General features: G+C 39.2%; 1 protein-coding gene across 17 annotated transcripts in view; it reads left to right on the top strand.

Annotated features, from left to right (window-relative positions):
• pdlim5a (PDZ and LIM domain 5a) overlaps positions 1 to 12,938 on the top strand; it is a 62,981-nt gene that overhangs the window by 10,190 nt on the left and 39,853 nt on the right. For all 17 annotated transcript variants that reach the window (XM_044196731.1, XM_044196730.1, XM_044196729.1 and 14 more), the window contains exon 3: positions 4,412 to 4,563. In XM_044196731.1, coding sequence (XP_044052666.1) covers positions 4,412 to 4,563 — 152 coding nt within the window. The remainder of the gene's footprint in view (positions 1 to 4,411; positions 4,564 to 12,938) is intronic.

Genomic DNA, 12,938 nt, shown 5'->3' with positions numbered 1-12,938 from the left:
GTGAAGGCTTTAACACGCTGCATGTGTTTTTCTCATTCTTTTGAATAAGTGTTGACACGAGTATTGACCCTTTCACTTTTCCATGAATATATAATAAGGCAGGAGAATTTCATGCAAAGGTAGTGTATGTTGAAAATACAGAATATTAGGGATGTTTTAAAAAAGCATGTAAATTGTAAATTGTGAAATCAAGTTAAAGCTGAATAAAGCATTGATTTTATTTTTTTTATGGCCTATTAAGGGCAGAAGAATTCCACAACAACCTGAAAAACACAAACTTTAACATATTAAACCCATATAAAGCATGGTGGCATGGTTAACTTGTTTTAAAAATATTGCCATTTACACATTTAGATTTACACAGAGGAACATTAGCATTAATTTGGAGTTGTATTTCTGGGAGACTGTCCTCCAAAGAAGAACGACAGCATCAGTCATTTCAGCAAGTGCCCCATAACAAGCTTTGTTTACACTGAAGTGACTGAAGTGAAGGAATTAGTGTGAGGCTTCTATAGAGCCACTTAAGGTCCACCGACGGAGGAGGCTGGGGTGGATGGATGGATCAACAATACATCATACTTTGTCACGGGAGACCCCTGTTCATTTCCCATTTCAGAATGATAGTCAACATTGTTTTCTTTTAACCATGAACTTGCGCATTCTCTAACCTTAACCACTTGGTTAAATATTGTAACCATGCCGATGAAGGTGCCCTAACCTTAACTAAGTAGTCATTTTAACCCAAACCAAGATATATTTCCAACCTTAACTAAGTACTTATTTTAACCCAAACCATGATCTTTCCCTAGTGTTGTCAAGTCATTAAACAGATTTATTTTTCAACAGTGATTTGTAACAGTTTTGGAAGGCAAATTATGTCGTCCTGCTGATAGGGGCGTCAGATCAGAAAACGCTGTCTTTCTAAAGGGCATGGACAAACTATGTATTTTGTCATTTAATTTAGAGGACTTGTTGGTTTCTGGCCACCTGATGAATGTAAGTGCAATGTTCACTCTCCTTTTAGCTCTGTTTTGGTCTCTACTAACTCCTCAGAAAATACAGTATATCTGGCTCTTTAACTGCTAGATGCTCCACTGTGATCACTAGCTAAATCTTATCTGTTTTAGTTGTCTCACTGTTGCGATGTTTGTATTGGTGGTTCTTCAAAGGGCAGATTCCCGAAGGGTTATTAATATAAGTCGTGGTCAACTGTTAACGGATGCCCCTGCACATTTGGAGCTGAGCTCAGCCGTTGTCCGAGAGTGTGCTTGATAGAACAGCATGAACTTAGATACATGTACCGTATGTGTGTGTGTGTGTCTCCAGTGGATATGTGCGTAGTGTTAAAGCTGCTGTTTTCTGTCATAGCCAAAGCAACCAAGCCATAAATCAAATACCCTGGTGAAACTTGAAGTCTTTGATTTGTTCCATAAACAGATTATTTAGATTTCTGTTTCTGATTTTCTCATTGATTTGTTGCACTCTCTTTGAAATGAAAATTTAACTACTTTGAGCTCTGAAATCTTTTTAATCATAGTGATTGAAAACAAATGTTTGCTTTTGGATACAGATTTCCTATCAGCACGGACAATTTTTTTACACTCATATGGAATGAAGACATACAGTTTAAGTACTTAGAACACAAATACATTTTTTAAAATTCTATTTGTGTTGTATGGCCTCTTGTTTTGTGAGTTAGGGTGAGTGTGTCTGTATGTATGTGGTGAGAGAGAGGTAGCAGTTGTGTGTAGGGGGCAGGAAGAGAGCACTAATTGGGGGAAAACATATAATTGAACATTTTGTGGTGAGGTCTATAACAGTGCCAGAGTGGTTAGCATGAACACACCCATTCAAATAGGTTAGAATGTACACAGAATAAAGAGTCCACAGATTCAGAGTACTAAGTGGTAGTTTTTCTTCTTTCCCTCTGTTTCTCCCTTCCTTCCCATCCATGCAATTTTAATCAGTGTCAAGTCGACCCCTCTCTCCTTCCTGCCCTCTGTGGTTGTGAGTGGTGGTGAGTGATGTTGCGTGTGTTGTGCTAATATGACTATAAAAGGTTGGGGCCGCAGAGTCTTAACACTAATCCGGGTGCAGAGCCTCTTTTATTAGCCCTGCCTGTGTCTGTCTGTCTTTGTGTGTGTGTGTGTGTGTGTGTGTGTGTGTGAGACAAAGATAGGGGCAAAGGAAACAGACACAGAGGAAGATGTAACACACCAAAGACGTCTAAACCCACATTACATTCTCTCATCCTTGGCTGTCGTTTCTCATTCAGCAGAAACATGTTTTCTTGTAGAAGCACCAAATTCAGTAGCTACACTTGAACTGATAGATGGTGGGTAAGAGTAAGAGCCACTTCATAGATAGAACAGCCACAAAAGTGGTCTGTGTGCATGTTCAGTGAAGTGGGCTGTGTGGTCCTTTTTCATGCTGTCAAAAGAAACAAATGACCTCATTCCCCTTTGGACACACACAGACCTTCTGTATGACCAAGAATGGTCAGAATTACAGCTGCAAGGTGTTTTTATTCTCTAAGATACTTTAACGATATCTAAGTCCCATTTTATTAACAATATAACAAACACACAAAACCAAATTGTTAGTTTATTTGATTGCTTACACTTTGGCATTGCATTGCAAAAAAAATAAACCAATAATTGTCATGAAAGAAAATTGTTGTAATGATACTGTTCAGGTTGGTCTTAGATACTGTGCTTTGCCGTCATGGGAAAAAGACAAGAGATACAGTGTGTGACGTCCTACGCACATTTCCAAATTTGTCACTGTCCTCCATCAGCCTACTGATAAGAATGGCTCTGGTTCATACGACACATGCTGCCACAGTGTATTGCCCTGTCTGTTGGTGTGTAAAAAACCCCAATGTATCAGAAACAAAAAAGTCTCCTTAAATGATATTTACGCAGGAATTAAACATAATTAAATTGTTTCTCCTTTTTGTTTTTCTATTAATGAGAACATTATATTTGTGTCACCGTTACTTAAATCATTTAAAATAATCTGTCTCACCTGTATAAATGTACTTCGATAACACATTAAACTTTACCAAGAAGGAAACAGGGCATAGTTTCAAAACCAAAAAATAGAACACATAATTACACATTTAATCTAATTAGATTTTATTTTGGTGTGGACTCAGGCCCACTTGTGTGCCTGTTAAGTGCTTAGTTGCCTCGCAACTGTGCTCCAACAAATATGTTCAGCGTTGCTCACAAATAGATGGATAACACGACCAGTTATGGGTGTGGAAAATGTTACAGTTGTTCCCCCAGCACGATTACTATCACTGTCAAGAATAGAATTGATACAGGACATCATTTGTTCATGTTGAAGCCATGTTGAACAGCAGAGATGGTATTAAATACCATCCCTGCTGCTCAACATGAGTTCTTTTGTGTGGCTTGAATCTGTTTCAAATTAACCAGCTTACCCCCGAGTGGAAGTGCAGCAATTAAACTTTGTTTAGATGCAGATACTTAAAGCATACCTCCAAAAATCATGGAAGACACTGAAAACCAGAGACAAGAGAAATGGAGTGTGTGCATATTTTATGATGCGTGCAAACTAAGAGATGTCTGGCTTGTAATTGCTGTTTCCTCAAAGCCAATAAAACTGGAATGTGTCTACACCATGAAGCGTCCCATTAGCTATTTGTCACCATTTTAACTGCATTTTGCACCAAATATAATGGCATAATTGCTTTTTACTGGGACTAGATTTGCTTTAGTTAATCTTTATTGTAACTGCAAAGTATGTTTCAAGATAAGCTTCATTTTTTTTGTTTACAGAAGCAGACATTACAAAACAGCAACCTCTTAGTTATCCTGCTACTGTTGAAATTTGGCTCGAAATAAGGTCCATTATCAGTTTGCTACTTGTCAACTTCCATTTGCTGCGGTCTTGACATACATTTGACTGACACATTTTCAATACATGTATGTTTATAAAAGAAAAATCTTTTTCTTTGTCTTCATTTTCATCAAGCAACCTACCAATAAGAAATGGCTACCGAGAAGTGTTGCATTATGGCTCTGATCTTTTTTCTCACACATGCTGTGTTTAAGAGACCTTTTGAACTTTTCTCTTTTCTCTAACAAGCTGTAAGCCCAGTATGACAGCAGGTCATAAAGAAGAAACACAGGTAACTCAAAGATGAAGGCTCCTGCCATTAGACACGCATCAGTGAATGTACAGTAGACCCTCCATCGTGTGGTAGAGAACAAGGTCTTTCATTAGCTTTGCCCAAATGCTTTTGCAATGGAATGGATCCATACATCCTATGATAAATACAGAGTGAATGTGTACTTCCTACTCTCCTGCTTAAGAATCCTGACTGTGATGTTGCTGGTTTTGTAGATAATTTAAGATGTTTGTGGTTTTTGTGTTTCTGCAGCTGACAGATGGTGGGAAGGCAGCTAAAGGTGGTATTGCTGTTGGAGACATAGTTCTGTCTATTGACGGCATCGCCACAGAGGGCATGAACCACCTGGAGGCCCAGAACAAGATCAAGAGCTGCACTGGCAACCTCAGCCTCACCCTGCAGAAGTAAGCCATGAGCTCACACTCAGTGCGTGTGTGTGTGTGTGTGTGTGTGTGTGTGTGCGCGCGCGTGTGTGTGTGTGTGTGTGTGTGTGTGTGTGTGTAGGTATAAAACCAAAACCAAGCCACTTCACTTTACAGTGATTTAACGTGTGAACGTGAGTGGGACACCATTTATCTCCATGACAACACAGGATCCATACACTCCCTTTCAAACACTCCTAAACAACCCATCTCTGCATTACATTTAAAGTCCATGATTCCCCTTTCAACCCCAGACGTCGCGCATACAGGCAGATGTTCACTGTTGTTGTAGGAGTTAATCTTAGCTCTAACACACAGAAACATCGTTAGTTCTGCCTGATCTCCCATTCCCTGAAGGAAAGAGGAATAACCGAAATCACAGCAAGAGCATCACACATGTGGACCACCCCCTCTTCCCCAAGGGCTACTCCTCACTATTTGGTGGAATTCTGTTGTACAGTGGAGATGATTTATCACAAGCAGTTGTGTTACTGTGTATGTGTGTGTGTGTGTGTGTGTGTGTGTGTGCTCTGTATTGGTTCTCATGTGATTTGAATTGTCTGGTCCTTTGGCAGCACTTGTAGGCTTGCGTGTGTTTTTATTTAAACACTGAGAGATGTTCAGGGCTCCTACACTTATCCTTTTGGATTAGAGATCATGAAAGAAGGAGCAGATTTACAGTATACAGTTATTGCAGAGGTAAATTGAATTGATTTTGCTATACATCAAATCAGAATTGACTGAAGTAATAAAATGCTCAGTTTCCTTTTCTTTCTGTGTGTTTTGTCGTGTGTGTTTTGTTGTGTCTCTTCTTCATCGGTGTCTGCATGTCTGGATTTCACATTTTGTTCTCCCTCGATGACTTTTCATCTTTCTTTCCCCTCATTTGAGGCTAACTGAGCATGTCCTCTAATTTGTATCCAAATGATGACAGACTGAAGATGTTTGCGTTTGGTCGAGTGGCAGAGAACACATACTGTAATACCACTGGGCTTATAGTAACTCAAGGTCAGTGTGCGGGCTCCTGTGAAAGAGAGACGCCTTGATCTAACTTGTTATTATGATGATTGAAGCAGGTCTTAGCATAACACTTGGCTATAGGTCATCAATGGATCATTATTTACCTATCAAAGTAGGAGTTCATATTCTGATGGATGGCCAAGGTTTTTACGATGAAGAAGGTCAACAAGTTTTGCTGATGTGGAAGATATACAACCAATCGGTTCAGCACTGAAACTAAAATTGTTTTTGCAGGGATCAGTAGCAGTCATTTGATTCATACTTTTAAGCAATTTCAATTACACAGTACAGCCTGTCTCAACATAAGGTAATCACAAAAGGTTTCTTATTGATGGACTTTTACAATGATTGGTTTTAAACAGATTAGGGCAAGTGTAGTTTTTATTGAGAAGGGATCCAAGCCCTGGCTCGTGGTTTATATAGTGAAACAATGCTACCACACTCTGCATCTGCTTATATAGTTTGTCTCCCTAAAGTTGCATTAAAACATGTGGATGAGACAACTAATAGATTCAACATTTCTGTGCTTCATCCAAGGTTTGGCATACAGTGAAAGAGGTTGATATGACCGTGGCACTTTGCAAGACTCCTCACATAACTGAAACCTGCCAAACACATTATTCATTATTATGAAGGCCGAACGAAAATGGAAGAAAGACAAGCTACAAATCTCCTATGAGATAATTAAAAACCACCTGACTCAATATCAGGACAGTGTTAAAGCAGCGAGAACTAAATACTTCTCCGACTTAATATCAACAACTGCCATAGAACCAAAGTCCTTCGAGCATTATAAATGCTGCTAATAACCCAACTGGTAACACTATTCCTGACCCCTCCAAAGCAACCTGTGAAAATGTTCTCAACTTCTTCGTCGACAAGATAGAAAACAAATCTCACCCTCCTCTCTGGTACCTCTTGATCCTCCTATAGCCGTGTCTGTTTTTAATCAGTTTGAACCGCTTTACCTCCTGCTAAAATGCCACAGCCCTCATTGCAGCCTCTATTTGACTGTTTCCAATTCATTAAAGACTGGATGTCCCAAAACCTATTGCTGCTAAATGAACTGAAAACTGAGGTGTTTCTCTTTGGCACCCCTGAATCCACCAGCATTCTGTGTACGAAACTCAGCCCACTGTCATCCTTTGTCAAACCACATTCAAAAAACATTTGGATGATTTTTGACTCTGCATTTAAATTTGCCAAACAGATAAACTCTGTGGTGAGAGGCATTTTTTTTCCAACTGCAAGCCTTAGCCAAAGTAGAACCCTTCTTATCATTCCAAGATTGTGAAAAAGTAATCCACGGTTTTATTTCCGCCCGTCTTGACTATTGTAACTCCCTCCACCAGCTTCCTGTCAGTTTTAGAGTTTATTTTAAAACCTTACTGTTTGTCTACAAACCTATCTGAACTTTTATAGACTTATACCCCAACTAGGTCACTCAAGTTCACTGACCAGTCATTTCTGGTCATCATTGGGCTTGGCGGAAGTTCAGGGATGACTGTGACTTCTCAGTGGTGGGCCCCAGTTTGTGGAACAAACCCCACCACATCAGATCTGCCCCCTCTACTGAGTTATTCAAAGCACAGATCAAGGCCCACCTCTTTTCTTCGGCTTTTAAATGTACCTAAACTGCTATTATTTGATCTTGCTCTCTGCCAGGGTATATGCATGATTTGTGTTTGCTCTATTGACCTGTTTTCTTTGTTAATTAAGCACTTTGGTCAGCCCATGTTGTTTTGAATGTGCTATAGAAATAAACTGACTCGACTTATGACTGTCACACCATATATTTTACTCTTAAAGGAAAAGTTTGACAGTTTAGGAAATATGCTTATTTGCTTTCTTGGTGAGAATTAGATGAGAGGATTGATACCACTCTATATCCAGGAGATGCTTAGCTTAGCATAAAGACTGGAAACATGGGCAATCAATCAGCTAGCCTGGGCATGTCCAAAGGTAAAAAAAAAAATCTGCTGCACTCGAAGAAGTCACTGCACCTAGACAAGAAATAGTCCAGCACAAAACCCCAGTAAAACCACAACCTGTTGTTTTTACATTAAACATATGTGATATAACATATTATTTAGTGAGCTTTAGAGGTGCTGATAGGTGGATTTTTTTAGCTTGTGGTAGTATTGATCTTGTCATCTAACTCTTGACAAGAAAGCAAATAAGCGTATTTCCCAAATTGTCAAACTATTCCTTTAACACTCATTATCTTTTCATTGTTATTGTTTTTCAACTGCAGCGGCGACTGGAGCTAGATTTGTAACTTCATAGACTATTGTTTCCAAGTACTTCATTAAGGCGGCAAGAGCGCTGCCAAGTGCCAGTGTAGCTGAACAAATCTCATGTAAGGGTGTGCTTGTTTGGGGGACCAGTTAAAGGATTATCTGTTCTGCATCGCTCTGTGTCTGCGGCAGACATCAGCCCTTGAAGGGTTGATTCATGCCCTATTGGAAACATATGGAACGGCTTGTTTCATTGAGTGGCAGTATTATATTATTAAGGCTGTGTGACCAGGCAGCCACTTTGGGGACAGCTGGCTCCAGCTTCTGCTTTACTGGGATACTTTAGGGCCCAGAAGATTGTAATAATCCCTGTGCCTTTCTCCAGACTCCATTTACAATTAGAAATAAGATCAGAGTTTCAAGGTTTCTGTCTGTTTGTTGCTTGGCATTCATTGGCACTGTGAGTTAGAGATACTATATATTCAAAGAGTGTCATGCCTAGGTCAACATCTGGACTTTAATGGGTTTACATGCGTAATGGAAAGAACCAATCTAGTCCCTTGTTTGTGTTAGTTTTTATAGGCGTCATTCGCTTCTCTTTTCATTTTTCCTTTCTGCTTGCATTTCTATTGGGTTTGTCACTGGGTCAGATAGCAAAAGGAATGATAGCAGTGAGAAGACACAGAAAAATGTTAACAATGCATGTGCTGTCTGTATGTGTGTATTTTAAAAAGGAGACAGGTTGCTATTCCTTTTCCAAATAAAGGGGCGATGGGGAGAAGAGATGGGCAGCAGATGTGTGAAGGACAAGGAAAAGCTGTAAAATATAGTTGTTTCCACAAGAAGAATTTAAACTGACTGATTTCAGCTGAATATGTCCCGGCTACAATTATTATTAAGAATCACATGGCAAATTTAAGGAGGGCCAAATTATCCTGGCACTGACCCACCTCTCCATCCAGTAAAAAAAAAAAAAAAACTGGAAACAGAACCGGGGTTTATTAACTGAGAAGTAAAGCCAGATAAATGCATGAATGCAAATACCATGGTTACCAGAGTAATGATCATACACCAACATTCATTTAGCTGTCTGTGAGACTTTCTTTATTTCTACAGTGGAAAACATATTACAGGAAAGCAAGCAGCACTGAAATTGCAGGTAACAGGTGCCAAAACAACATCAGTGTAAGTTTGTTGTTGTTGTTCCATTCATTCCAGCTCAGATTAGCCAGTTTGATCTGATCAAAGTAGTGTAAAGACAGGTTTCAAAGTTCAAATGAGCAACAAGAGATCCGTGCAATATTAAAAAGAAATTACAATAATTCACTTTGATGAGCTGCAGATTAAATATGTCTTTGATTTTCTGTGACTCATTTTACAAACTCTCTTTTTGATGTAGGATCTGGCAGTCACCCTATCAACTGGCTCCACTGTTCAACAGCAGGGTTTTACTTGAAAAAAAATGACATCACACAAGTTTTGTACTTGAAAAGCAGATCTTAAATACATCAAAGGCTGTTTTTATCAGCTTCTTTCATCCAGGGATGATCCCTCTTATATTCTTTTATTGATTTTTTCTAACTTACAAAGATTACAAAAATACTTCACAGTTTCTTCATAGTTTCCATCTCACTTGCTTCACTTGGTTTCAGGATGACATACAGAGTGCACAGACAAATTGTTGATGATTCGTGTGTGTTTCACTCCTGCATCTCAGCATATATTTTGAACTATATTTGGCTGCAGCAGCAAGAGTTTGGCAATGTAGTGTGTAAATTAAATTACATGGCTGCAAGTCTGTCACTTTATCACAGTTTGACTGAGTGACTGAGTGAGAGATTCTGTAGGCTTTCAAAGATCAGTATCATCAGCATCACATACAATGATTCAGTTAGTTGTTTGATACTGCCTATCAGCCTCTTTTTAGTTACAGTATCTGTAATATAAGTTGTATTGAGGGTGATTTATTTCTTTCCTGCATAACTTGAATAGCAGTAAGGGAATGAATATTAAGGGTGACATGACTGGTTACTGATTTTAAGTGTTTGTTGTTTTACTCAACATTTCAATCTTTGCCTGAGGTTTTCTTCTGTCTAGGAATGCACTCTGTATTGTTTTGCTCATAATAGCTCTCAAAACACAAACTTTTGGTTCATGACCTTTGGAGCCTTCACATTGTTCTGTCAAAGGGTGTCAGCTCTCCTGCTAAGAGAGTGAGGTTTAAATACTGATACTAGCTAAAAGAAGTTAAGGGAGGCAAATGGAAGTAACGGCACGACAAAAAGATGAAAGAGATACACATAAACAATGATGGAGATAGATTCTGCAAGGCAGACAGTTTTTGACCGACTTGGTTGACATCTGCAGTTTCTGTAAACCATAGATCACCCTGCTTGATGGCACCAGGCGAGAATGTTAAAACATCACTGCTCCATGTTTAGATTCATAGATATCCATAAAGTTTTACTGTGATTACTTATGCACAGCTGTGGAAAGAATGCATGCGAGTTTCTGGGAATTTCTTTTTTCAATGAATGATTTTTCCGTTTTTATCTTCATTGTCAAACTGAATTCCATTTGATGGGACCTAGAAAAACAGCTAATATCTTGTTAACTAGACAGACTGTTTTACTGTGAGGGAGATATCAGACACATGTGGAGCACATGTGTTCACAACACAAACACACACACACACACAATGAACACTCACAAACACGCTGCCAAAAGGATGGTTGGTAAGGTTTTAGTACATTCCATTGAACCTGTCTGTCTAGCAAGCAAGAACAGATGGATGACAATGGATAACCCTGTACCCTAGAAATTATGTTTTTATTTTACTAACTTGCAAAAGCAAAAGTTTTTTAAATGTAATGCCACCTGCATTATGTATTTAATTAACAAAATAAAGAAACATTATTAATAAACTTATCTGTGACTGCAACATTGCAAAATGTTGATAGTGAACATGCATTATAGAAACATTTTCAGATATTCTACAAAATCTGCTCATAGCAACTAAAGGTTTTAAGGTTATGTGTAGGAACTCACTTTATTAACATTTAACCTAACCTAACCATCTTTCCCCTAAAAACCTTCCCCAAAGTAATTTTGCTGCATAAACCTTACCACATGCAGGAGTCAGGATTGGAAACCCCGGTCTCCAGTGCCTACCTCCAACATTCACCACAACCAACTCCCACTGACGCATGCGGTATTGTATTACTTTCCACAGAAACAGAACATAATACAGGCACCAATTACATCTCCCATTGAAACATAATTGGAAAAACAAATTAGTAGTATATTAATGTAATTACAAGGAGGCAGGATTGCAATGGAAGCGTTTGTCAGGGAGTGGTCAACAGAGCAGGATCAGGTTAGAGGAATTTGAGAGGTTATGGGTAAAGAAACTGATAAGGTAGTGCAGAGGTGTGTATTCTAAGAAGACTGAAGGGGGGTGTAGTTGGAATGATGATAAAAGATTGGCAAAGAGAAGGTGTACAAGGAAGAGGAAGGCAGTAAAATGGGAAAGGGAAAAAGAAGGGAGAATGAGAAACTGACATTGGAGATGAAATAGAAGAATAGGATTAGAATAGGATTAGAAGTGTAAGGGATTGAAAGTTAAGAGAGCAGACATTTAGACGTTTCTGAGGAATTACAAACGCAGAAGGACGTTTCTGATGGCTTTGTCCAGAAGCGGTCCCACTAGTATAGTGTAATCACAAAGTGTCAACATTGAAATTAGCCTCTTCAGCGATGTAATTATTCTCTTTAGAGGTACACCAAAGTATTAAACTGTTCATTTCAACCCATCATCCTGTGCCTCAACAAAACCACCTTTGTATTTAACTGTTATGTACTTCAACTGCCAGTGTCTGGCTAAATGCTTTATTCCCCACAGTAAAGTCTTTTTTCAAAGCCCATTTGACTATTTAATGGGCCTGTGTGCATGTGTGTGTTTGAGTGTTTTGCACTAGTGATGGCACAGTCTCAAGGTCTTGATGTGTTTGAGGGAGTCACAAGGTACAAACTGAAACACAGTTGACCTGATGCGCTCACCCGCATATACGTAGGCACATCACAGTACACTGCAAATGAATGCATGATTTGAATAAACAAGCTATCACACAAAGAAGAAAGGCTTTGAAGCAGCTTTTATGTTGTGCTGACTTAATTGGTTCCACTTCTCTTTTTATCAGTGGAGATCTCACCCTGCTAAAAGAACCTCAAAGGGGATAATTACAGAATTTGACAAGCCTGTTTTTTTGTGAATGAGTGTCACAATGGTGGAGTTGTCACATTTATAATAGTGGAGTCTTATGTATTCATGTAGAAAGCCACAAGGACAGGCCATAATAAGTCATGGATAAACACAATCAGACTTTAGTCTCTCGTGCATGTGCAGTAATGCTAAACGCTGTGGTGTTGTTGTTTTGCTGCTGTGCCGTTGATTTACGGACACCCCCTTTGCATGCACAAGCACACACATCCGTCAGAGATGAAGTATAGCTCACCTCAGCACTCTGTCTCCTGCACACACATTAATGTGCACTCCCCATTCATGTGTTACATACATGCAAAGCGAGAGAGAGAACAATAGTGGCGAAACTGAATATTTTTCACAAGAGGTACCGTACACCTTAATGTTCCTAATGAAGACATGCACACAAACCCACACACACACACACTTACATAGGCGAGCACACGGGCACAGATCTCATGGCAGCTGCTTGAGTTATTTTGAGTCTGGGAAGTTGGCTCTGGGTGCTCAGGCAAGGGGTTGGGTGAGGGAAGTTTATGTAGGGTTGGGGTATACGTTTTCATTTTGTTTACATTTGTGTTCTCTAAATAGAGATATCAAGATCCCTAGGTTGTAGGTGTATATGCTGATGCTTGTGCACAGCCACGTGCCCAACAAACACAGGCGGACACACATGCACTTGAAATGTTGGTTTACCTCAGCCTGCTGCTGCAGAGTACACCACAGAGATGTTGGTGTGGCCACCGGCTATGTTTAGATGTAAATTCACAATCTTTCCTATTGTAGATTTGTTGTTCGTAATGAATTATCCTCACAATGAAATTTGAAATTGTCTGTAT

The sequence above is a fragment of the Siniperca chuatsi genome, linkage group LG5 (assembly GCF_020085105.1).
Source record: "Siniperca chuatsi isolate FFG_IHB_CAS linkage group LG5, ASM2008510v1, whole genome shotgun sequence".
NCBI classification, from domain to species: domain Eukaryota; kingdom Metazoa; phylum Chordata; class Actinopteri; order Centrarchiformes; family Sinipercidae; genus Siniperca; species Siniperca chuatsi.
This window is presented reverse-complemented; position numbering and strand designations above follow the sequence as displayed.